General features: G+C 33.0%; 1 protein-coding gene across 2 annotated transcripts in view; it reads right to left on the reverse strand.

Moving 5' to 3' along the window:
• The window catches only part of Plxdc2 (plexin domain containing 2), a 421355-nt gene that overhangs the window by 118956 nt on the left and 274691 nt on the right, over window positions 1-27708 (reverse strand). For both annotated transcript variants that reach the window (XM_078023341.1, XM_005325782.5), the window contains 2 exons: window positions 6419-6541; window positions 1810-1928 (listed from right to left, as the gene is read on the reverse strand). In XM_078023341.1, the coding sequence (XP_077879467.1) occupies window positions 1810-1928; window positions 6419-6541 (242 nt within the window). The remainder of the gene's footprint in view (window positions 1-1809; window positions 1929-6418; window positions 6542-27708) is intronic.

Here is a 27708-nt window from a genome sequence, read left to right on the forward strand (position 1 = left end):
TGTTAAATTATTGGGGGGGAAACCAGAAAAGGGAAGAAGAAACTGCTTTTTGATCAGGGCCGAGGACAGGATAACAAGGCAAATAATAAAATAAAAATGATTTCTTTGAACTTTGAGTACAGAGGGTAAATAATTAACTGGACAGCAGTCTGGAAACACCAAAACAACATTAAGCTGCCTATCAGCTTAAGATTCTCTGTGACCAAACAGGAAAACCATAATGGAAAATTTTTTCTTTGATTAAAGTGAAGAAAAAAAGTTTTTACAATGGCCCCAGAACAAAGGAAGAATAGAAAGAATCAACACACTCAGCAATGTGAGACCATCTGAGAGCAGTATAAATAAAACTGACAATTTTGACAATAAAAACTAGAAAGAGAGAGACCACAATGAGAACACAAACCTGTGTTTTGACCAAGTCAGCAGTTGGTCAGATCTAAGACTTTAGACTTAGTGACCTTGATCTTTCTAGAAATTTTACCATTGTTGGTTACAAGTATTGAAAACCAACATTCCTAAAGGTCACTCTGACATTGCAGCAATATAGTAGATTACAAGGAAAACTAGAAATGAATGAGTCATTTTGAGATTTCTCTCAACTTCTAGAGAATATGATACAAAAATACGGTAGGCTATAATATCAAAACAGCTCTGAGTGAAGAAGTATAGAATAGGATACATCCTAGATTATATTTTATTTACACTATTTCCCCCAGTGAATTAAAAATTAAAAAAAAGTTTCACATGGGAAATCTCTTCAAATGAAGAGAAGCATCTGACACAGTCAGTAGACTTTCAGAAGTTGACCTATTTAGTAGAAATTGAACTCTCCTTTACTTTATGGAATAGATGATTTCAGAAGATTCAACCAAAGCAGATAGTTTCTTGAGTATCAACATTCTTTTTATAATTAGGGATTTATTTCCTAAGAAAATTATGACTTCTCAATTGAAAAGAAGCTATGGCATCTATATTATTATAAATATCCATTAACCTATGGGTTAATAACACCCACTATTAATTTACATTGCCAGGATCTGTCTCTTGACTGCCTAAAACATTACATATGTAGTTCTTGAAACTTTTTTCCTATATTCTTTGTATGATAGACCTTAATTACACTATCAAAAGAATTTGAAATCAAACACACTTTTATTCTAAACATTTTTAAACTTGTTACAATTTAGTAAATTTTCATTTCTTTAGTTTTGTCCATTTTTTAAAATGAATCAAGCCATAGGTTTAAGTTACTCCTTTGTTTTTTTTCCCTATTACTGATGCTTTCTAATTAATCATTTCTATTAGATTTCAATAAACATTAAAGGGATTGTAGGCACAGTTGTCCTGGAACTTTCAGTGTTGGGTTACTGAGGTACGCATGTGTTTATATTTACTTATGCTTTAGGAATCAGAACAAAAAAAAGTCACAGAAATTGACAAAGCAATTAAAAAAACAATAAAATTAAACTTTCAGGTACAGATGAGAAATCTTTGCAAATTAGAATTTTTTTCTTAGAAATGTTTCACTATAATAACACTATAATTATTTAATAACTGTATAAAATGTGTGGGTCATAATGTCAATGATTTCAGAATACAAAATAAAACAATATCCCCAAAATGGACAATGATGACTACCCAGAAGATTAAAACACAAAACAAATTTTTTTTCTATTAAGTAAATGAAACCTATAGGTAAGAAAATTATTTGAAGTTCATGGCTGAAATATCCTGTACTTGACACTTGAAGAAAAAGGGTCACGGTCAAGGTCAAGGAGAGGTAGAATATCAGTAGGTCACGTCACTTACTTCTTTGTATCCAAAGATGATGCGCCCGTCCATGAGGAGAGTTGCCTGGAATGTGAAGCTTCCCAGGTTGTAATTGTCCTGGAGATGAACATGGTCCCACTGGACAACGAGGGCTGTGCCTACAGATCCCAGGCAACAGGCAGAAAGGCAATGAGAAAAATACATGGATTAATTCTGGTGGGAACACTCATACAAACATTGATCTAGCCTTTAAATCCTGTAGTTGTGCCATTTCAGTTTTATGTGGTTAATTGAAATTTTGTTACTGAGATGGCATTGGAAAATTCTCTAAATATTTGGTGAAAAATCTAACCTCATACTGAGGTTAATATTGAGCCAACCCAGTGTGGGGGAATTTTGCCTTAGGAATTTCATTAATGTTAATGTGTACTATTTAGTTAGATTTCCATGAGACACTTTCAAAACCCAGCTCAAATTCATCAAATGAACTTCAAATACTTTTGACAAATGATGAGAAAGAAACACATTAAAAACATGCTTGACTTACTTATAAATGACCTTAAAATGTCTTTTCCATACTTAGAAATATACTCTTCCACACTGAAGAAGCCCCTTTAACATCAATGGGAATTTTCTTTGATTCAAAATGCCTCTCGGCATTTCTGTCTTTGTGGATTGCCTCCAAGAGGCTGAAAGTTAGCTTAAAGGGACCTGGGCTAAGATTTCTGAAGCCCCTTTGCAGTACCCTGGGATGAAACTTCATATTCATATTGTATATTATATTCTGATGACTCAATCTGCCAGACTTCACTATGAAACTATTAACATGAAGTGTTAAGTTGAAACGGATTAATAATTACCAGAATTCATATTTTGTTTTTACACACACTGTGTATTATCTATTGTTTTTTAAAGCAAACAAACAGAACAGCTAAGAATTGCTTAACTCTACATGCTAGATTTTCTCTTCTGTTAACAAAACAATCTTGTTTCCAAAAAAATGTTGCACTGCAAAGGAAAATCATAGCATTAAAAGAGCAAAATGTATCCCCTGGCAGAACATATCTGATTTTTTTTCCCTCTGTTGTGTGGCAGAACTAATTTCTAGTAATCATTTTGTGCTGATAGTAATTTCTCTTGAACTAATTGACAAGTGTTGAAATATTTTGAATACCCAACTGGAAATCTCTAAAGAATGTTTAAGTATAAAAATGCATTGCTTCAGAGGCAGAACTTTATAAGTGGAGGGAAAAAGTTTTTGAACTGGATCTTGGTGCTTTTAGCCCACAGGAAACATCCAACATATATCATTGTAATGGTTGAACACTCTTCCCTTCATGGGCACCTGTAGAACTATACTATCATTTTTGGAAAATTCCATAATTTTATAAGTACAAGGGTTTTCTGATCATGAAATGCCTTTCAACTTCGTTTGTTTTCCTCATATATCTCTGACCCTCAAGTTCTGGTCCTTCCTTATTCTCTAATTTCTATCACATCCTGGTAGTGCAGAGAAAGTAAGAAGTAGAGGGCAGAAGATCTTGATTTCTGTCCTGCCTCCACAGATCCTTCTGTGTAAGCTTGGACATAATTAACCTACATAAACCTGTTGCCTCTTTTATAACATGAAAAGTATATAATTCTTGCCTTCCAGGAATTTTTGAATTTAATATAAGTAAAGATAGTGACCTTAACTTCTTTGTGAAAATGAGAGGTTAACATAAATAAACTAAATATCAGATCCACTAGATCTGATTCTCTGCTAGATTTCAATAATGCTATTCGCAATATATTGTTAGTAGCAAGTTTCAAAAAATAACACTATTTGCAAATGTTGTTTTATATTATGTTATCACATGACTTCTTCAACATTTGTGGATTTTAGTATATATAATACCAATGGAAAGATGACTGAGTATAAATGTTTTCATTAAATTTTAAAATAAGCAAAACATCTCTGCTCTGAGTTGATTTAAAATATTGCTTTCCATGCAATGCATTAGATAAGTGGACAGAAAAGAACTTTCCTTGGACAATTACGATGCAGCAGAATAAACAGCCTAAAGAAATCCATGAACTAAAGAACTGAATTCACATTTCCAAAGAGCTGGGTGAGATCCACCTCCTGACACAGCCGATCTGGACTGCTTCTCTGAAGTTGTCTAAACACCTAGATCACATGAGTGGCTAACCCATCTTAAATGCTTCCTGAAGCTGGACTTCCCTAACCATAATTAAATTACCTGTTCTGTAATGGATGCCAACTTTGTTATCACCCAAATAAAAACTGAAGTAGAATGAACTAATGTTATTTAAAGTCACTATCAACTTGAAATTTTCTGATTCTCTGCTAGATAAGGCTTCTTATCACTGGTAAGAATTATACTGTTATTGTTTGCTACCCATGAGTCATCAGATTATTTTTCTAGTAAAAAAGATTACTTTTAATAGCTTTCTCTTTTTGTGCATTAATATTCTGTGACTCAGACAGCCTTTATCATTCAGGCTGACTGTAACAACTGGAAGCATCAACTCATAATTTTTTAAATCTAGTGCTTTTAATAATACAGAAATATCCTCTAAGAAGAAATTTTCTACTCTATTGCTGTCTCTTCTAGAGATGCTTTGCTTGGCTAAATGCTGAGTTTCCCATCCTCAAACATTCTATCAATGATCCTAACCAATGCATGTTGAGAACATTTCATCAAGTTGCCATGTACAATTCAGGGCTTTGGGAAGAGCATTTCAATATTTAAAAGTGTTTCACTGACTAAAATAAAAACAGCAATTTTTAGATTTAAATATAATAGTGTAGAAACTCAACATTTCCATTAGATGCTATAAAGAAAATTATTTCAACAGGTAAAAGTATATTAATTCTTGAGTACTAATACTTTTATAACTCTTGGAAAGTAAAAACTCATCTTACATATTTAATTTTTCATTTATTCATTCATTGAATATTCATTGTGACTAAGTGCCTATGAAGTCCTAACTCCAGGTCCTAGAGAAAAATTTCTTAAGAATACTCAGTCTTTGTTTTCAAGGAATTTAGGGTTCAATTGGAGTAGTATACATTAAATTTTAAAAGTTATTTAAATGAAAGTAAAATTGAAATATTAAGAGCATCATAGGAACAAAGTATATGAGAGAATATATAAGGGGGGAAAGTTATTTAATATAACTATGGTTTTGATGCTAATAACATATAAATTTAGTCAACAAAATCTTGTGCTCGTGAATGAATGCCCTTAGCATAACCTAGTGAGTGGTGGGGCTTAGCTAATAATGAACTATTATCAAGTTATTTCTTATTTACTTGGAATGGATGCCTAACATGATTCTGTGTGAGATCATGAAATGAGCTTCAGATAAGTTTTGGGCTATAATTATGCCTCAAGGATACTTAAAATCTACTCAAACATTCTCAGGCATTAGAAACTCAAACAACAACAAATTACAAGGTAGGAGAGCTGATAGGATGTATCAGTTCTGAAAAACAGGGAGAAATAATTATTATGGCTAATATATATAGCCATTTAATGTTGAATACATTTTGATGTCATTCAGATTGTTCTGTGGTTTTCCCAAGGTTTCCATCTAAGGTTAGTTTCCTTTTTCCTTTTTCTTTTGCTATTTTAACCTCTGATATGGCTCCACCTTACTCATTGTGATTGTTTTTTTTGCAAAATGATCATCTTTCCCTAAGGCTGCTGTCACCATCTAATCTATATCACCCAGTAGTAATTTCTTCCTTAAATGCCAGAAATAAGACAAAAGTAGAAATAAATTTGTTTACCCTAAAGGAGTCTACTATTTTCAGTGATGAAACTGTCATTTGACCAAATATATACTATTTTTGTATTCTAAAGAGTACAGAAAATTTTCTTTATTTTTTCCAGTGCAAAAATCTTCTTTGCCTATATATTTTTTTTCTCTGTCAAGGAAATGTATAGCTAAAAATTCATTTATGTCTCTAAGATCTTGAATTTGTTATTTAGTAGCATTTAATGGTACATTATACATTTTCTCTACCTTATATGTTCCCAAAAGAAATACAGGGATAGAACAAAGTCAAGACACTTGGTCAATCTTCACAGGATCTATTTCATATTTTAAAATCAGGAAATTTCTTAAGTGTACTTTAAATAGCTACTACCTTACTTTTTAAAAAGGTAGGCTCATCTTATAGATACATAGAATTCATAAATTTTGGAAATTTAATATCCATATGCCACTTACCTCTACTTGAAGATTAGAATCAGCAGAATTATACTTACTTGCATTTTTTTAAATAGGAAGGATTTATTAAAAATAGTAGCAAATAAATGCATTTGCTTTGTCTGAGGTACTGTCTGTAGGAACTCATTTATTATAGTGAATAATAGAAGCTAATAAACATTGTTGAATGAGCAACTGAAGGAATAAATGAATGAATGTCATTTGATCATACACTTTACATCACATCTTTAAAGTTAACAGGACAACATTTGTTGTTTCAGGACATTTGCATCAAGTGATTTACAAATCTAATCAATCAAAACAACAAGAACAAAAAAGAAAAAGCCCCACAAAAATATTAACATGATTCTGCAGCTTGATGTTTAAAAATATAAATTCAACAAGAAGTAGGCTATGCGATACATACCATTATCAAAATATCTAACTGTTGAATTTCTGGAAACACTGGGATCAAAATTTGCCATTAAAGGTGCTATGTACTGTGTGGCTGTTAGCATCCGATGCACAACTTCTCCAGTGTATATGAAACCTATGATTAGAAAAATAGAAAATATATTAAATAAATAAGTTCAGATAAAATTGTAATTAGAATGCCTCCAACACAATTGTAATCCTGTTTTTAAAAAGGAACACAATATCTTTAATGTCTGATTGACAACATTTGGTCTGGGTAAAGTAACAATTTTCATATGATTTGGAAGTAACTTGCAGACCATTAAATCATAATTCTGTGATAGGTGAGATTTTAATTGTGAGGAAAGTAACTATTGTCCCAAAGAGATTATTTGTCTGAGAAATGCTAATAGACTACTATAAGTAATTCAAATATTTAATTTTTTATTCTTAATCCCTTCATATTTTAACACTGGCCTAACATACAAGTCCTTTGTAGAAGTGAATTTATTTTCAAAATAGCTTTTTGGTTTCTCTTAAAATATAATCTCAGTGTAGGAAGTTTAAGAAATCATACTTCTTGATAAAATGCAGAAATGTTTTTTGTCTTTTTTTTTTTGAAAGTGGTTAAATACCCATGACAAAGCTTTCAAATTTCTCAAGTTACTCAAGTCTTTATAATACTATGACCACATCAAGAAGATAAGATCTATGTTTGCAGATAAGATGGTCAATTATTGACGATGTACAAATGCCTCTTCATTTAGACAGTTATCAGTGTCAGTCTATTTTAGCAGTTGGAGAATGAGAGGGAATTTACTATGGAGGACTTAGATTTGAATTAACTTTCAATAGCTACTGTGTTACAACTCTAACCCACTTTCAATTATTCACACTACATTTATTTACTTTGTGGATTATCCATGACAAATTGGTAATCCTATACTGGCTTCTTGCCTCCAGGGTCTGTGGCTGCCTGAATGAAGAGTCCATTCAGGGAAAGCTAACTGATTTTAATATGAACTTAAGAAACACACATTGAGAATAAACATGCAAATGGGAATGCGTACACAATTTTAAAAAATAAAATGTGAAGCAAATTATTTTTGACAATTCAATTATAATGTTTTAGCAATATGAATTAACTAGATATGACTCTTATAGATCATTTTTCAATTTTCACAAGAATTAATAAAACATAAGATTTTTAAAAAATCTTACAAAACTGTGTAGTATTGAAGACTCAGAAAATGTTAAACTTTGCTATCTTACTTTATGACAGAAATGAAGATTTCATTGGAATATTGTGCTGTTTATTGTTTAAAATTCTTCGGCTGGATTTGTGACTCAGTGGTAGAGCACTTGTCCAGCATGTGTGGGTTTGATTCTCAGCACCACAAAAAATAAATAAATAAAGTTATTATGTCCATCTACTGTTAAAATATGTTTAAATAATTCTAACATGTAATTTCTAGATAAGTCATTCTAGAATCAAATCTAGTTATTTACAGATTTGAGCGTTTTTTTGTTAAAAACAAACAAATATATTTTTACTAATAGCAATTTATGATGTTATAATCATTGCATTTATTATATTTCCCTCTTGATTTTCAGTCATACCCTTAATGTTCAAAGTCCAATATCACCTCCTTAAAATTATGAACATGAAGAGCAAATATTTATCAGTATGAATGATTTATTTTTCCTATCTTTACCAGTATACACTTATAATTTCATGATTTAAATGGATATAGAATGCCTACAGGTATAATCTTTAAGAAAAGTGTTGAATTAGACTCTGAAAGTTCCCTCAGAGAGAATAGTTCCAAATAGTTATTTTCCTGCTCTATATTCTCTATATGCTTAGTACAAAGGGCAGCCATTCAAGGCTGGAAGATAATTTTCAATTGGTACAAAATCTATTCACCAAAACAACTATTTAAGAAAAGCTTTGTTAATTCCTAGAATTAAAGAGTTGCAAAATGTAGCACCACCAATGAATTCAGAAGCTTAATTCTTTTTTTCCTCTTTCATTAAAAAATTTTTATTGTCACACAATATCTGTATGTATCCATGTGGTACAATGTGATGTTTTAATTCATGTATATATTGGGTAATGCTCATCTCTATAATTAGCATATGTATCACCTTAAACTTTTATCATTTCTTTATACTGGATACATTCAAAATCTCCTATTTTGAAATAGATAAAGCATTATTGTTAATTATACAATAGTTAATTACACCACACTGGGCCTTAGTACTCCAGAATTCATTGTTTTCCATTTTAACTGTAACATTAGACATGTTGACTAATCTCTTCCTCTTCCTCCTTCTCCTGCTTTTCTCAGTCTCTGATAACCATTATTCTTCTCTCAACTTGTATGAAATAAACTTTTTAAGATTTCATGTACATAATTATTAATATAAATATTTAAAATAAATAAGATATCTACATTTGTGCCTCAATATTTCTATATAGATTTGGCAAGGAATTACTCTCTGTTATCTATAATTCAGTTTTCAGATCAGGGAATCATTAATAACTGCTTCCTTTAAAAAGAAAAAAAGTTTTTCAGCACTATGATTTTCCATATTTCAAAAGCTTAATTTCAAATAAAATCTAAGTAAAAATACAAGAGAATTTGATAACAGTAAAAACATAGAGTTCTTTTCACTTTCATTATCAAAATATTAAAATAAATCACAACTCCTATTACTACAAGTACTGCCATTGCTGCAACGACAGTGAATGAGAAACAGTGACCATGCTTGATAACACATCTGTCACTACTAACACTAATATCCCTGTTCACACCACCAAGGGGCCATGTGAAAATAACTTGAGGATGAAGAAAAAAAAAAGCACTACTCTGAAAAATGAATAATCCAGGGAATATCTTGTTTTTCTTTCTTGGTCACATTGAAAATCATTTCTATAAATAACTCAGGATAGATTTTTGGTTGGTTGTTCTTGGTGGTACTTGAGATTGAACCCAGGGGTGCTCTACCCCTGTGCTAATCTCTAGCCCATTTTAAAATTTTATTCTGAGATAGGGTCTTGCTAAGTTGCCCAATTTGCATTCTTCCTGCCTCTGCCTCTCAAGTAGCTATGTTTAGAGATATGGGCCACCACACTGGGCTTTCATAGGTTAGTTGTTTTTTTCAATTAATTTTAAAAATTTTTATATGACAACAGATGCATTATGATTCTTATTACACATGTAGAGCACAATTTTTCATACCTCTGGTTGTATACAAAGTATATTCACACCAATTTGTGTCTTCATACATTTACTTTGGATAATAATGTCCACATTCCATCATATTTCTAAGCCCATGCCCCTTCTCTTTCCTTCCTATCCCTCTGCCCTTCCTCTCCCACCCCTCTGCCCTATCTAGAGTTCATTTATTCCTCCCATACTCTACCTCCTTACCCCACTATGAATCAGCCTCCCTATATCAGAGAAAACATTCAGCATTTGGTTTTTTGGGATTGGCTAATTTCACTTAGCATTATCTTCTCTAACTCCATCCATTTACCTACAAATGCCATGATTTTATTCTCTTTTATTGCTAAGTAATATTCCATTGTGTATACATGACACTTTTAAAAAAATCAATTGACAATAGCTAAACTGTGGAACCAACCCAGGTTGGTTCTTAATGACTAAGAAGTAAAACATCTCATTCTAGCAATAGTTCTTAATTTTCTAGATTTACAAACTACCACTTTAGCAGTAGTAATAACTGAGTAGCAAGTAAACTTACTAGCTTTCTAAGAGAAGGGAAATGTAATTACATATTGAATAAGAACCAGCTATATAAAATTAATGTAATGAAATTTGTCCAAAGCAGTAAAGGTACTTATAGCTACCAACACCCTATTTACACATTTATCTCTTTTCTTTGGTTACCATGGGGCATACCCAGTTGTAGAGGAAAAAAAACACTAGTGCTTCATATAAAAATATATTAACTAACATTTAAATATATTAAGCAATACATTTTAATTGTTTTCTTCCAATGTCTTTGTAGCCATTTAAAGGATTAATCATAAAATTCCTTCACTCATTATGTCCTTGTCATATAAATAGTAGCCACATTTCTTGTCATAAGATTTGTTGAAAACTTGTTGTTATCCTGATAATTTGGGACTCAGAAAATATCTTCCATTAAAAGAACCAAATGAAAAAAAAAAAAAAAAGCAAGCCTGCTTTGCCCTTTGAATCTTTAACAATAGCTAACACACTGAGTTTCCAAACCTCAAGTCAAGTTCTGACTGAGTTCAGGTGTCATCAGTAGTTTTGTTCTTTGCACCTTGAAGGATCTCTTGGGATTGCTTTTTGTAAGTGGTCTCTAAACATATGAATCATTCTTTTGAAATATGTAAACCCCTTTGCTATGGTTTAGACCTGTGATGTCCCTGGAGGGATCCTGTGGAGACTTGGCCCCAAAGGTATCAGTGTTCAGAGATGGGGCCTTTGGGAAATAACTGGATCTAACCTCCTCTGTGGATTAATCCACTTGATAGGTTACTAGTGGATTAATAACCTAATTGGGAGGTAGAACTTAGTTCAAGGAAGTAGGTAACTGGAGGCCTGTTTTGGAAGGGTTTCTCTTATCCCAAGCCCTTTCCCCCATCTCTTGCTTCCATGCTATCACGAGCAGAACAGATTTCCTCTGGTGCACCCATCTACCATGATGCTCTGACTTCAGTTCTTTTCAGGCCTAGAGCAACAAAGCCAGGTGACCATGGAGTGAAACCTTTGAAACCATGAGCCAAAATAAACTTTTCTTCTTCTAAGTTGTTTATGTCAAGTAGCTCAGTCACAGAGGCAAAAGGCTGATAGCCACTTACAGGTCATTTGAGGATTTTATTTATTTTATTATCTATTTATTTATTATAGGTTCTATCAGAAATAAATCACATTCTATGATTATGATTTATTAATCACTGATACATATACATTAACCAGAAATATTATTGGGGTAATAATGTGATAATTGTGTTAATAATGAAATTAACCAATCTCTATATAGATCATTACTAATTACATTAGTTTCATGTGCTCACTTTACTTTATCCTCACAATAATTCAAAAAGAATGTTGGTTTTATTATTATCTCTATTTATTTGATGAAGTATTTAATAAGACTGGGTAATTTGCCCAAGTCATATAGCTATAATAGGTCTCATGATTCCAAAATTTAGGGATCTTCATGGCATATTGTAGAATTCATTGAGTCCACTTTTGTGTGAGGTATTTTGGAGAACAGAAAGTTAGGTGTTATTCCTTTGACTTCTCTTGAGATCACATCCTCAAGTTAAAAATTCCCAGAAGCACATACCGTCCCTCACTGGATTTTACACTTTAGAAAAAAAATGTGTTCTCTTTGTGTGAAATTTCAAGCATGTATTCTTAGAGCAGAATTGGAATCACCTCAAATTCTGCTATGTTTATTGTATTGCTGAAGCGTCTGTTTTTTTAATTGGAAGATATTATAAATAGGTTTAAATTAGATTCCTCTATTGTAACCCGACAAATGAGACTAAAATTGGTGGGGGAATTACATACAATGAGAGAATTTATTTCACAAGAGAGTTTAATTATTTCCTGGTGTTTTAACTAAGTTTTTTAACTTCTCTGTGCCTCAGTTACAGAATCTGTAAAATGAAAGTATAATGGAATTAGTGTAGATGAAAAGCATCCAAAAACAATGTTGAAAATTAAAATCAGCAAAAACCCAGACCATCATTTAAATTCCCTGTAATTTTCACCCTTCAATATCTTTTCTATGTAATTCATACTAGTTGATTGTAGAATTACACTAGGATGCTTATATAACTTTAAAATTGAACTTCAGATTGAGTATAAGATATGTTTATCTGCTTTATTCCTGGTTGGGTTAGGGTGCACCATTGGAATTAACTGCAAGGCAATAGATAATAAAATCACTTACTGTCCACAGCTTTTAATTTGAACATCTTTCTTTATATTCTGATAGAACAGGTACCTTGTAAAAATATTAACCTCCTATTGGTTGCAAATGGTTGTTTCATTTAATTGAAAGTGTCATGGTAATAAAGGAAGCCAGAAAAGGCTATAATTGCCTGTGAAACATTCTATAAAACTTGAATGTACAAGGGGCTACATAAAATATTCTACTTCATCATCTTTCAGTTGCTATTTCTGACCCCAGAGGCAAGGTTAGAGCTAATCCGTATGCCTGGAGGGCACTAAACATTTGTAGTTAATTACTGCTTTTAGAGTACAAGTAACAATGGCCCATGTCACTTTTGTCACCTGGGTTATGACATGGGTCCTGTGATGTCTACCCATTAACAGAATAGATATAAAATTTACAGATGAGATCTGGAGAACGGTTTGCTTTTTCTGATTCCTCATTAACCTCAAATGTGATAGGTTCTGCTTCCATTCATGAAAAAAAAAATGAATTAGCTGGATGTTGTATGTTGTTCCTGTTTTGTCAACCGTTCAGTGTTGGTGGCAGACAGTTTGCTTAAAGCAAACCAATGAAATCTGAGAGTAGTTCAACTTTTTGATTTTTCACAAATTGCATTTTATAAGTCATAATATAGATTTTACATCCTATAAACTACCTGCTGTAAGAAAAATGCTCATTTATAATTCAGTCTTTTAAATAAAAACATGTGTGGTAGAAATGGTTAATTGGAAAATTAACAAACATATCTATGAGTTCCTAAGAAGCAACGTATAATACTGTCGATTTCCTTTATATTTTCAACTAGCTGTCAAGGTAAAATATACCAAATATATTTTATATACTAGGGGTGTGTGTGTGTGTGTGTGTGTGTGTGTGTGTGTGTGTGTGTGTAATCATATCTCATACCATGGACTCCTTCACTGTATTGGCTTAAGACACCATTAGGGATTACAAACCATAACAAGGTCATTTCCTGGGGAGGAAAAAGCAACAAGTGATAACTTGGTTACAAATTATGTTCACAGAATTTTTATCAGTATAAAAATTTATATAAATTGAAAATAATTTATATAAATAAAGTACCTCTCCTCAACTCCAAATGGAGGAATAGGAGCTGAAATCAAAGGTGAGAGGAAAGACAAAAAAAAAAAAAAAACTTCCTTGCCCATTTTCATTTTGAATTAGTAATAAAATTATTGTTTTTATTTCTTCCTTTTCCATCTTGCTCCTCAAATAATTCAATGTAACTTGTTTATAGTTAATTCTTTTTAATTCTTCATGGTCACTGTCAATACTTCTCACTCCATATCCACTTATAAGCTTCTGATTATCCAGGATTTCTAGATATGGACTTATTTACCCTGTACCCTGTGTGAATGAATCCCCTAGAGCTGTACAGTGCACAAAAGATCTAGCTTTTTGGGGATAGGGGGCATTGAATGGTGCCCTTTTTTTCTGAATTTTGTAAATAAAGTCTACTTATTTTCTTACGTAGACCCAGGTAGTATTTCAAAAGGCTTGATCACAGAGGTTTATGAAAGTAATGGGGTACACACCGCTAGTGAATTGGAATGTGCTATGCAATGTCAGGGTTTGACTTAGGTTGTGAACTGTCGTTTCTTTGAGTAGATGTTGGTTGGAGCTTGGTGAATATTTTATGTACCAAGACTGGATCCAAAGGCACAGCACAGGACAGCTGCTGCAGTCAGGCACTAGGCCCATCCACTCTGTGACACAGTCAGTCAGCCTTAGGCCACCAGCAGCAATCCCTCCCACAGATTCCAATGGCCACCTGCTCATAATTCATGTTTCGGCCGAATAAAGGGTATTCCTTGCCAAAATCAGTCTGTAAAGAGTGACAGAATTTACTGTTTCTTCAAATGCACAAACACGAAAATAAGGGAACAAGATCACAAATAATCAAGGTAATATAACAGTACCAAAGTAACCAAATAAAAACGCATAATAGATCCAAATAACTGGAGACCGCAAAATGCCAGAAAAATAAATCAAAATGATTATCTTAAAGGATCTCAATGAAGCTAGAATGTAGCTCTTGCTTCATTGGTTGTTTAGCAATGCAGGAAGCCCTGGGCTTCATCCCTAGCACTGTCAAAAGCCAGGGTTCGGAGGGGGAAGAAATTAAAAGAATTTAAACGAGCTCAATGAACTATAAGAGAACACAAAAAACTAACTGATATCAAGAAAGCAATATGTGAATAAAATAACTTTAACAAAGAGAACTCACCAAAAAGAACCAAATAAAAATTTTAGAGCTGAAGATCATATTGACAGAATTTTAAAATAACATCCTTAGAAAATTTCAACACCAGGTTCAATCAAGCCAAAGAAAGAGTCATGGAGTCAATGAGTTTGAAGAAAGGTCATTAAAAATTATCCAGAAGAATAAAAAGAAAAAAGATGAAAAAGAATGAGGAAATTTCACATGACTTATGGTATGCAACGAAGCAAATCAAAAACACAAACTGGGAATTCCAGGAGGAAATAAGAATGAAAAAGAAGCCAGAAATCTTACTTGTAGGAATAATGATAGAAAATTTTCCAAATTTTGAGAGACAAATGAACAACAAAATTCACAAAGACTAAAGAACTCCAACTAGATTAAACATAAAAAGATCATCATGAAGACATGATCAAATTCTCAAAAGTCAAAGATAAAGAGAGAATTTTTTAGACAAAAGAAAAGCCAGTTATTAAATATCAGGTCACATTTATCTGGCTATCAGAGGATTCCTCAGCAAAAATATTACAGGGCAGGAGAGAGTAAGATGATATATTCAAAGTGTTGAAAAACAAAATAAAACACAAAACAAAGCAAACGAAAACATGGCCATACAAGAGAACTATACCCAGCTGAACTGACTTTCATAAATGAACCAGAGATAAAGGCATTAACAGACAAACAAAAGCAAGAGAGTTCCTCACCATTTTTAACTACTTCATAAACTTATTCAAGTTGAAATTATGCTAAAAACATAGAAACACACAAAAGAATAAAAGTCACAGAAAGGATCAGAATGTAGACAAACTCAGCAACGTTCAGTAAAGATGGTACATAAATCACTTTTAACTGAAGACTACAATTTAAAAGAAGTCTTAGAAATAACTCTAATAGTTAATATGCAATACAAAAAGATGAAAATTATGATATCAGTCACATAAAATATAAGAAGAGAAGTTAAAATGTGAAGTTTTCATATAAAGCAGACATTATAAATTTAAACTATACTGCTATGACTTGAAGATATTTTACATAAGATTTAAGGTAACCATAAGAAAATGCTGGTAGAGAAAACACAAAGCAAAAGAAAGGAATCAAAGATAACACTACAAAAATAATTGAATAACAAAGAAAGTCAGCAAGAGAGGAAGAACTAAGAAGGGATTATCAAACATTTAGAAAATAATTAACAAAATGACATAGATGACTACATGGATAAAAAACAAAGTCTGACTTTATGCTGCCTATGAGAAACTTATCTTAAGGACACACATATGTCCAATGTGAAAGAACGGGAAAAAAATTCCCCAGAAATGATAACTATATAGAGATGGCTATACTTAAATCAGACAAAAAAGGCTTTAATCCATGTCCCATCATCCAATACCATAAAAACTTAATTTGAGCAATTTTATAGTACTCATATTAAAACCTATAAAACCTAATATCAGTATTATATCAACTGGTTTTATAGGTTTTAATATCAGTACTATATTTAGGATGATGGAACATAGTGGGTTAAATCAGAAACTTTCACAAGAGGTAAAGAAAGTCATTACATAATAATAATGGGGTCAATTCAACAAAAGGACATAACAATATATATGCCCCTAACATTGAGAACGTAAATATATAAATATTAACAGAACCAGAAAACGACATAGATGGCAATACTACAAATAGTAAGGAATTTAAATTCTCCACTTTAAACATCTAACAGATCATCTGGGCATGAGGAAACAGAGAACTTGAACTGTACTGTAGACCAAATAGAACTAACAAACATATTCCATTTAATAGCAGCAGAATGCACATTCTGTTCAAGTGCACATGAAACATTCTTTAGGATAGATTATATGTTACATTAAAAAAATTTTTCACTGTCCTTGCTAATCCCCTGCCCCCTCCTTTTCCCTCCCACCCCACGTCCCTACCTGGAATTCATCTTATCCTTCCATGCTCGCCCTCCCTACCCTCCTTATATCAGAGAAAGCATTCATTTTTTATTTTTGGGATTAGCTAAATTCACTTAACATTATCTTCTCCAATGCCATCCATTTACCTGCAAATGCCATGATTTTATTTGCTTTTAATGCTGAGTAAAATTCCATTGTGTATAAATGCCACATTTTTTTTATCCATTCATCCATTGAAGGGCATCTAGGTTGGCTCCATAGTTTAGCTATTGTGAATTGTGCTGCTATAAACATTGATGTGGCTGTGTCTCTGTAGTATGCTGCTTTTAAGTCATTTGGGTATAGTCTGAGGAAAGGGATACCTGGGTCAAATGGTGGTTCCATTCCCAGATTTCCAAGGAATCTCCATATTGCTTTCCATATTAGCTACACTAGTTTGCAGTCCCACCAGCAATGTATGAGTGTACCTTATTCCCCATATCCTCGCCAACACTAATTGTTGTTTGTCTTCATAACAGCTGCCAAGTACATATATAAAGACTTGAACATGGTTGTCAACATACTTTATATACAAACAGAGATATGAAAAATTGTGGTATATATTTGTAATAAAAATTGTAATACAAAAAAGTACACATATAAAGGCATGAATTGGCATGAACATACTTTATATACAAGATATGAAAAATTGTGCTCTATATGTGTAATAAGAATTGTAATACATTCTGCTGTCCTGTATTTAAAAATATAAAATCAATAAAAAGAAGAAAAAAGAGTTTTAACAGACTTAAAACGACAGAAGACATATCTAGTATCTTTTCTGACCATGAATGACATGAAATTAGAAACCAACAGCAAGAAAAAAAGTGGAAAATTTATAGATATACAGAAATCAAAAAGCACATTCCTGAATCATCAACTGGTCAAAAAATAAATCAAAGGGAAATCAACAAATATCCTGAGACAAATGAAAATGCAAACACATATTTCCAAATTTATGGAATGCAGATAAAGCAGTATTAAGACAGTATTTTGTAACAATAATTGAGTCTAAAGAAAAAAGAAAGATCTCAGAAAAATAAAATGACACCTCAAGGAAATAGGAAAAGGAAAAACAAATAAGCCTATGATTTACAGAAGAATGGAACTATAAAGAATCAAAGCAGAAGTAAATGAAATGTATGCTGAAAAACCTATAGAAAAGATAAATAAGGCCAATGAAAGAAAATTAAAAGCCCAGAGATAAGTCTAATCATTTACAGTTTTTGATCTTTGACAAAGGTGCCAGTAACTCACAACAGGGGAAAGGTATAGTCTCTTCAACAATGGTGCTAGAAAAATTTGGTAGCCACATGTAGAAGAATGAAATTGGACATTATCTTACCCCACATACAAAAATCAATGCAAAATAGAATGAAGACTTACAATTACTACACTAAAACATAGGGGGGAATTTTTTCTTGAAATTAATGTGCACCTTATTGTTTTTTCTTTTTTCCTTTTTAAAATATAACCTCAACCCCATGTGCATAGGCAACAAAAGCAAAACATTAGACAAGACAAATATAGGATTTTATCAAACTAAAAAGATTCTTCTTCTCAGCAAAGGGAGGAACAATCAACAGATTGACAAGTCAATCTACAGAATAACAGAAAATATTATCAAACCACATATCCTTAAAGAGGTTATTATACAAAATATATAAGAAACTCAAACAACTTTGTAACAAGAAAAAAATAACCTGATTAAGGACCTGCATAGATATTTTTCAAAAGAAGACTATATATCTTAATGGCTAACAGGTATGTGAGAAAGGGCTCAGCATCACCAATTCTTAGAAAAATGCAAATTAAAATCAGAATATGATATTACTTTTTACCTATTTGAAAGATCATTATCAAAAAGAGGGGAGTTAACAAACGTTGGCAAGGATGCAGAAAAAAATAAAGAAATAAAGGGAAGACTTGAAGATTGTTCATGGGGATGTAAATGAGTCATTATGGAAATGATATGTCTGGCTCACCCTCAAATTAAAAAAGAGCTACCATATGACCCCCAAATCCCATTTCTGACTATATATCCAAAGGAAATAAAATAACCATGTCAAAGGAATACCGGAGTAGTATGTGCATTGTAGCATTTTCCATAATAGTCAAGTTATAGGATCAAACTAAGTGTCCATCAGCAGATGAGTGGATATAGAAAGTGTTAAACTCAGAAGCAAAGTACAGAATGGTGGTTCCCAGGAGCTTGCAGTGGAGAAAATGGGAAGGTGTTGATCAAAGGGTATAAAGTTTCAGATACGTAGGATGAATAAATTCTGGAGAGCTGAAGGACTATTACTGGTAGTACAGTATTGTGTACTTGAAATTTGCTAAGGAGAGTATATCTTAAATGTTCTCCCCAAATTTTTTTTTAAAAAGGAACTACATGAGGTGATAGATATATTAATCAGGTTGGTGGTGGCAATCATCTCACATTATATATGGATATCAAAGCACTGCACTGTAGATCTTAAATGCATATGTTTTATTTGTCAGTTACACTTCAGTAAAGCTGGGGGGGGATGTCATCACCTCCAGGAGAAACACAAGACTTAATCCTACGTGGGGAGTAAGAATATGAATTGCTTTGAATAATTTACAGTCCCAGACCAAAGATACAGAGTTCCTTTTGTCACAAGCTAGACTTAAATATTGCAGTCAAATTTTAGCTTGGAGTTTTATCCTGAGGTCTGCTACATTTTGGGGTACACTGCCCTGTGTTTGCACCAGCTGCTCTCTTGAATCCACCTGCTATCTTAGACTCTGCTCTCTGTGGGTAACCTTTTGGGAAGACTACATCTTGGCTTTCTGACTTGTGTGTGTTGGATCCCTATGGGATTTCTGCTTATGTTGCCTGGAAGCTACATAATGCTTTTGGGGTACAGCCTTGTGTGATCAGCTGGGCCTCAATCCAGTCTCTGTTCTGCTCTGGAGAGGAGCTTATTATACATTGCTCTTTCTTTTCCTTAATTTCCAGCCCTCACCATCCACCATGAGAAACCAGAATACCTCGCTTCTTTTTCTAAGGACTCAAAGACTATCATTTGATATAATTCTTAAAAATGTAGACTGTATATGTAGCCAGTGGTAAAGCACTTGCATAGCATGAATGAGGTCTTGGGATTGATCCTCAGGACTACATACACAAACCCAGAAACAGTCCTACAAAGAAGATGCCCAAATATAATTAGGGGCTGTATTTTTTGTCTCATCACCAAAGCTTATTGCACTTATTGGATATTTTATAGAACTAAATGTCCTACTATAAAAATTAGATAAATTAAAAGTAGATGTTATTACAAAGCAGAATCATAGCCCTTTTGGGTTCTTGCCAATTATAATGTATCCAGTCTCTGGTTTATAAAGCAAATTTTATTCTACATTTTTAAAATGATAACTTCACTCCCCCAGCTTCCTTCTTCAGATGTATTTTCATTTTTCATAATTGTTTAGATGTTCCTAGGACAGAGAGAGATCTCATCCCTAAATTTTACCCGAATTCATGCAAGTCAGGCCATGACACATCCTGACCATGCTGACAGTCTCCTCATTGTCTTTCCCCGTTTCAGTGAAAGAGAAAGACCATTCATCTAGGCAGGAAAGAAGTGAAAAGGAAGAAGTACTTGGTCTCTTGCAGACAGCCATGGGCATTGTACCACCGGCCCCCAAGCTAGGGCTGATTCCTTCCTTTTTTTTTTCTTTCAAAGTAACTCAAGTATCTGAAGTATTTCCTCCATTAGTCTGAGTTTCAATTGTTTTAGCACTTATAGTTCCAACCTATTGGAACTATACCATTAAATATGCTGTGTGTGTGTGCGTGTGTGAACATACAAACACATATAAATATATATGGTACATGTATAACAGTTTGTGTATACACAGTGTTACATATATATTGTGCATATGTTATATGTGTGCATACACACATGAGTCTGCATAAATAAATGCATTTATATATATGAGAAGGAAAAGTATAGTGGACTCAGCTGCATGACCTCATGTCATCCTTTACTCTCAATGAGTTTGCAAATCCTTCTGTAAAATTAGACTGAAATTAACCCCCTTTTAAACAACAGTGAAGATAATACAAAGTCAACTGCAATTCTACCATTCAACACAAATACGTGAGCATCTGCACTTCAATACCATTTCAAAATTAGAGCTCTATAGACTGCAGTTGCATCAATTTCACTCTACATCATTGCAATCCTGTGGACATGCTCATGTCCCCCATGTCTGGGGGACACCATTGAGATTCAGTTGGGAGAGTCAGCTTTAGATGTTTCATACTCCTGCACAATGAAGAATGGTCCTATTCAATGCCCATTGCAATAATTACCAACAGTTGAGAAACTGTAAGGTGTTGCTCATTTCAGTAATGGGCTGCCATTGAATGACGCTCTCATTATCTCTAAATCAAACCCCATTACTACATGAGAAATTTACCTTCAAACTTTATTGATTCTTGCATATTTATTACTGGGTTGTTGCTCTGTTCCCAAATACTTTTTGGATGCTTCTAGTCCAAGGTCAGGTTTTCTCATACGTATTATTAACACACACTCCTAAATTAATTATCCTAGGTGATTCATTTATCTTCAGTAGTATTTAATACTCAGGGAATTTCTGTAGGAAAAGTTATATAGAGAAAGAATTTGGTTTTGAAATTTTAAAAAATCTAAATTCAGTCCCTGATATTTAATAATTACATGCTATGAATAAATTACTTAAATGCTCTGATATTTGGACTTATGGCTTTAAAATGGGAATGAGAATAGATTCTCACCAGGAGTGTTACAAGGATTATATGAAACAAGTAGTGGAAAAAAAAAAAAAACAACAGTATGGCCCCATACCTGGAATAAGTGTCTCCCATCCCTTTTGCCTTTCTCTCTTATCTAAAGTTTCTATTATTTTATCAGAATTACTCAACATCATAATTATGAGCTGACTGTAACTTCATTTCCTTAGGAGTTTCCTAGGGATGGCTTTGGTTAAAGGAGTCATTTTTATCCAGTAAATATTTTTTTTTTTTGGTCAGAAGGTATTTATTTGACAGGTAATACAACAATTATATTTTTCTTGTTATTAACAGAATATTTTTTCTTGTGTTTATTTTCATTTATTTATTTATTTTTGTACTAGGGATTGAACCAAGGGTGCTTTACCACTGAGGTGTGTTCTCAGTCTTTTTATTTATTTTTTATTTTGAGACAGGGTCTCACTAAATTGCTGCAATCTTGATAAATTGCTGGCTGTGAACTTGTAATCCTTCTTCCTTAGCCTCCTGAGTTGCTGGGATTATGGGCATGAACCCCCACACCTGGCTGTTTTCCTGTGTTTATGGCCATTGACATTTTCTTTCTATAAATTTTTCATTTTTTTGGCCTGTTTTTTCTGTTTGTGTTGCTCTTTTTCTTCCCAATTTTTAAGAAATTTTTTAGATCTTTTTTCCTTTTTTTTCTTTTTTATTTATTTTTTTATTGATTGTTCAAAACATTACAGAGTTCATGATATATCATCTTTCATACATTTGACTCAATTGGGTTATGAACTCCCATTTTTACCCCAAATACAGATTGCAGAATCACATTGGTTACACACTTACGTTTTTACATAATGTCATATTAGTGACTGTTGTATTCTGCTACCTTTCCTATCCCCTACTATCTCCTCTCCCCTCCCCTCCCATCTTCCCTCTCTACCTCATCTGCTGTTGTTCAATTCTCTCCCTTGTTTCCCCCCTTCCCCCTCACAACCTCTTATATGTAATTTTGTGTAACATTGAGGGTCTCCTACCATTTCCATATGCTTTCCCATCTCTCTCCCTTTCTCTCCCCCCACTCGTCTCTGTTTAATGTTAATCTTTTCCTCATGCTTTTCCTCCCTGTTCTGTTCTTAGTTGCTCTCTTTATATCAAAGAAGACATTTGGCATTTGTTTTTTAAGGATTGGCTAGCTTCACTTAGCATAATCTGTTCTAATGCCATCCATTTCCCTGCAAATTCTATGATTTTGTCATTTTTTAGTGCTGCGTAATACTCCATTGTGTATAGATGCCACATTTTTTTTTTATCCATTCATCTATTGAAGGGCATCTAGGTTGGTTCCACAGTCTAGCTATTGTGAATTGTGCCACTATGATCATTGATGTGGTATCCCTATAGTATGCTCTTTTAAGATCCTCAGGGAATAGTCTGAGAAGAGCGATAGCTGGGTCAAATGATGGATGCATTCCCAGCTTTCCCAGGAATCTCCATACTGCTTTCCAAATTGGCCTCACCAATTTGCAGTCCCACCAGCAGTATACAAGTGTACTCTTTTCCCCACATCCTCGCCAACACTTACTGTTGTTTGACTTCATAATGGCTGCCAATCTTACTGGAGTGAGATGGTATCTTAGGGTGGTTTTGATTTGCATTTCTCTGACTGCTAGAGATGGTGAGCACTACATTCACAATATCTTCAAAGAAAATAAGATACTTGGGAATCAACCTAACAAAAGAGGTGAAAGATTTATACAATGAAAACTACAGAACCCTAAAGAGGGAGATAGAAGATCTTAGAAGATGGAAAAATATACCCTGTTCATGGATAGGCAGAACTAACACCATCAAAATGGCGATATTACCCAAAGTTCTCTACAGGTTTAATGCGATGCCAATCAAAATCCCAACGGCATTTCTTGTAGAAATAGATAAAGCAATCATGAAATTCATATGGAAAAACAAAAGACCCAAAATAGCAAAAGCAATTCTAAGCAGGAAGTGTGAATCTGGAGGTATAGCGATACCAGAGTTCAAACTGTACTACAAAGCAATAGTAGCAAAAACAGCGTGGTACTGGTACCAAAACAGGCAGGTGGACCAATGGTACAGAATAGAGGACACAGAAACCAATCCACAAAATTACAACTTTCTTATATTTGATAAAGGGGCTAAAAGCATGCAATGGAGGAAGGATAGCATCTTCAACAAATGGTGCTGGGAAAACTGGAAATCCATATTCAACCAAAATGAAACTGAATCCCTTTCTCTCGCCATGCACAAAAGTTAACTCAAAATGGATGAAGGAGCTTGATATCAAACCAGAGACTCTGCATCTGATAGAAGAAAAAGTTGGCTACGATCTACATACTGTGGGGTCGGGCTCCAAATTCCTCAATAGGACGCCCATAGCCCAAGAGTTAATAACAAGAATAAATAAATGGGACTTACTTAAACTAAAAAGTTTTTTTTCTCAGCAAGAGAAACAATAAGAGAGGTAAATAGAGAGCCTACATCCTGGGAACAAATTTTTACCCCTCACACTTCAGATAGAGCCCTAATATCCAGAGTATACAAAGAACTCAAAAATTAAACAATAAGATAACAAATAACCCAATCAACAAATGGGCCAAGGACCTGAACAGACACTTCACAGAGGGGAGGACATATAATCAATCAACAAGTCCAGTAAATATTATATCTGCATTCCTAGGATGTCTTATTGATTCCTTTTTCTGATCAGATTGTGACATTTAAAAGTAGATCTACTCCTTGAAATGGTAATATTAGGTACTTTAATATTTTATAATCCACTCTCTCCAGCTTATGCTACATACCCTTCCTCCTCTTATTCAGGCCACAAGTCTTGAGATAGAGTGGTCCATTGGAGGGAAACAATAATCCAATAACCAATAACAAAAGAGCTTTCACCAATAATGCATCCATAATACAGTCTGCACTTTGCACTAATATGTGTTGCACTTGGACATATATAATATTGAGTGCTGAAAGAATAACTTCATTGAGAAAAGAGATTTATACCACATCTGAGTTTGTTTGCATAAAGGGTTTATATAACACACACACACACACACACATACACACACACACATCACACGTGCACAATAACCTATTATATGGCCACATCTATACATGGGTATATTTGCATAGAGACTCAGAGGCAGACAGATCATGTTTTTTATTTCTTCTATTACTGGGGATTGAACCCAGGGTCCCTCTGCCACTGAGCTACATCTCCAGTATTTTTTTTTTGAGACAGGGTCTAGCTAAGTTGCCCAGATTGGCCTTGACTTTGCAATCTTTCAGTCTCAGCTTCCAGAGAAGCTAGAATTGTATGCATGTGCCACTATACTGGGCAAAACAGAGCATCTTAAAGTACATAGATTTTGTAAATCGATACGAAACCCATATTGAGTATCTTAAATTCCAAAGCACAATATAATCCAGGCAGCTTAGTTCCTCTAAAAGCATTTTAGTCAAGTTTTTTTTTTTTTTTTTCATTTTGGTGACCCAGATGCACAGACCTGTCAATATCTCAGTTCTTAGCCACCAGGCTGGGTTTTTCAAAACTGCATTTCTTTTCAGATACAATGAATTCTTCATAAAAATTTTCCACTCTATTTTAGGAAGCACTATAATTACAAAGGGCATGGAGAGGCTGAATGGAGCCATTAGCTGTTCTTTCTACATGCTCACTTCATATATCTCTCCCTATGCTCTCCCCCACTCTAAATGAAACAAACAAACAAAACCAAGCTTATTTAGTCTTGTCTTCCTAGTGTTACTCAAGGCAAGATTTATTAGAATATACATACTTCAAGTGTGATAACTATACAGAATTTACTTGTATGCATTTGAATGGAGTCATTGAAGCCCCAAGGAGTAGAATTTGTGTAGCATTTTCATTTATCTCACAAATTACATCCTATTTTAAATGTTAGGCATTTTACTTCCCATAATCCTACCATGAGAAAAAAAACTCTCTGAATATATTTATCTTGATCAAGATACTAATAAAGCATTCTTTCTTGACCTTGAGAGTAATTGCAAGGACTATTTAGATTCTAAAACTTTTAAATATGTATTCATACTCTTCAAAATATTTTGTGCTATTCATCCAATTTCTAGTTGTTGATATGTGATTATGTCTTTTAATAATTAAAAATAATAAAAACATAAAAGTCATAATATATGTATAGAATTTGTGCTTATGCATATAGACTAAGTAGGCAATGAACATCTATGTATTTTTATCGACCATCCAGACTAAAATATATACATATATAACACAGAATATTAATATGACCTTTAAGATGCTGTTTCCCTCCTTCTGACTAGCCACTGTAATGAATTTTTCTTTATCATTTGCTTCATTTTCTTTATAGTTTTATACCATATGCTTGCATCTCTAAGGAAGATTAGCTTTGCCTATGTTTAGACTTTAAAATAATTGAATCATATCATAAGCATTCTTCTGGAAGTTTTAATTTTTGTTCAAATCCAGATTCCTTGGAGAATCATCTGTTTTGCATGTAGCTGTGTTTCACTCATTTTTACAGCTTCATGATATCCCATTATTCACACATACCACAATTTATCCAGTAGATTCTTAGCGATGTTTATATTGTCTCATGTTTACCTTCTGTTGCTATTGTTTTGTTTAACATAACTTTTTTTTGCACATATCCTGGTGTACAAGTATAAGACTTTATTCTAAAGTATAAACCTAGACTAAATAATTATAGCAATGGATACATCACCATCATTAAGTGCCTATTCCTTTTGCTTCATATCTCCACCAAAATTTGCTGTCATTGAATATTTGTTGCCAATCAGGTGTTTTTGAAATTAGCTCACGTGACATTTATTTATATTTCTCTGAGGTTTAATAATAATAACATTAAATTTGCATTGAAGTTTCCATTTCTGTGACATAACTAGAAAAGGTTGCCTTTTTTTAATTGATTTGTAAGTGTTGCTTATTATCTTTCTTTTTTTTTTTAATGTTTCAGATACTATTTCTTTTTCACTTGTATGGTTTGTGCTTTTTGTCCATTCTTAAAATGATTCTTCACTCTGAAATCATGGAGATATTTTCCTCTATTCTGGGGTTATAAATGTATGCTTCTAAATTTTCCTCTAAAAGGTTTGCAAATTACCTAACTTACTTAAGTTTCTTTTCCACCTGTAGTATTTTTGTAGGTTATTTGGTGTGTACCAAAGTATTATTCTAAAGTATTATTGAAATGAGGTCACTTTGGGAGAATTTTTTTTCTTTTGACTTTGAGTCTTTCAAATCATGAGCACAGTATTAATCTTGATTTGTACAGATACTCAGAGAGATATTTCAATAATTTTTCATCAATTTTATGCCAAATGTCTTTTTCTTCAAAACTTATTCTGACTTCTTTATTTCTATTAAAAGTTCTATTATTGAAATCATTGCACTTAATTATATTTTCTAATCTGTCATGGCAATCAGAAACACAATTGACTTCATATATTAGTTTTATATTCTATGGTGTTGACTATTTGTTGAACTAATTCCAATAATTTCTTCAATTTTAGGTGCTACATTATGTTGATAATTACATCCCCTGAAAATGAGAATGTAATTTTTTCTTTTCAATATTTACAACTCTTATTTGTTTTTATTGGTATACATTGTTTAAATGCAGAAACAATAAATTCTTCCTTTAAAATAGATATCAAAATGATAAATTGAAATTTGTAGAGCATGAATACAATTACAGCTTAGATATCTAACTAAAACAACTATCACAAAAATATTTTATAGAGCCAAATAAAATAGTTTGTAAAATATTTAGAAGGTATCTCATTGCTTTTTATTTATTTTGTTTTTTCTTTTTTGGCAGTGCTGAGGATTGAACCCAGGGCCTTGTGCATGCAAGGCAAGCACTCTACCCACTGAGCTATATGTCATTACTTGTGAATAAAATTCTACTTATTTTTCTTTGATATTTCTTCTTGAAAATTTATATACAAATCAGAAAGAAATAAGTATATTTACTTCAAGCCAACAATCTGCAGTTCTCTGAACACCTTACTTCTCTTGCTATTTTGGTAGAGATGCTTTTTATTTATTTATTTATTTTTAACTTTCTTCTCAACATTTTTGTTACAATTAAACCTCCATATCTGACAATAAAACCAAAGGAAAGTCAAAGGAAAAGTTCTTCACAAAAGTGAATCATTTACTTTTCAAGCCATCTGTTTAAGATCAGAATGACACAGAGTGATACCAGGCAGAGATGAGTATGTAGCAAATACAGGCAGGCAATAGAATCACAACCAAGAAAGCAGATGGATATTAGAACTACACC

Source organism: Ictidomys tridecemlineatus, chromosome 10 (assembly GCF_052094955.1).
Source record: "Ictidomys tridecemlineatus isolate mIctTri1 chromosome 10, mIctTri1.hap1, whole genome shotgun sequence".
Lineage (NCBI taxonomy): Eukaryota > Metazoa > Chordata > Mammalia > Rodentia > Sciuridae > Ictidomys > Ictidomys tridecemlineatus.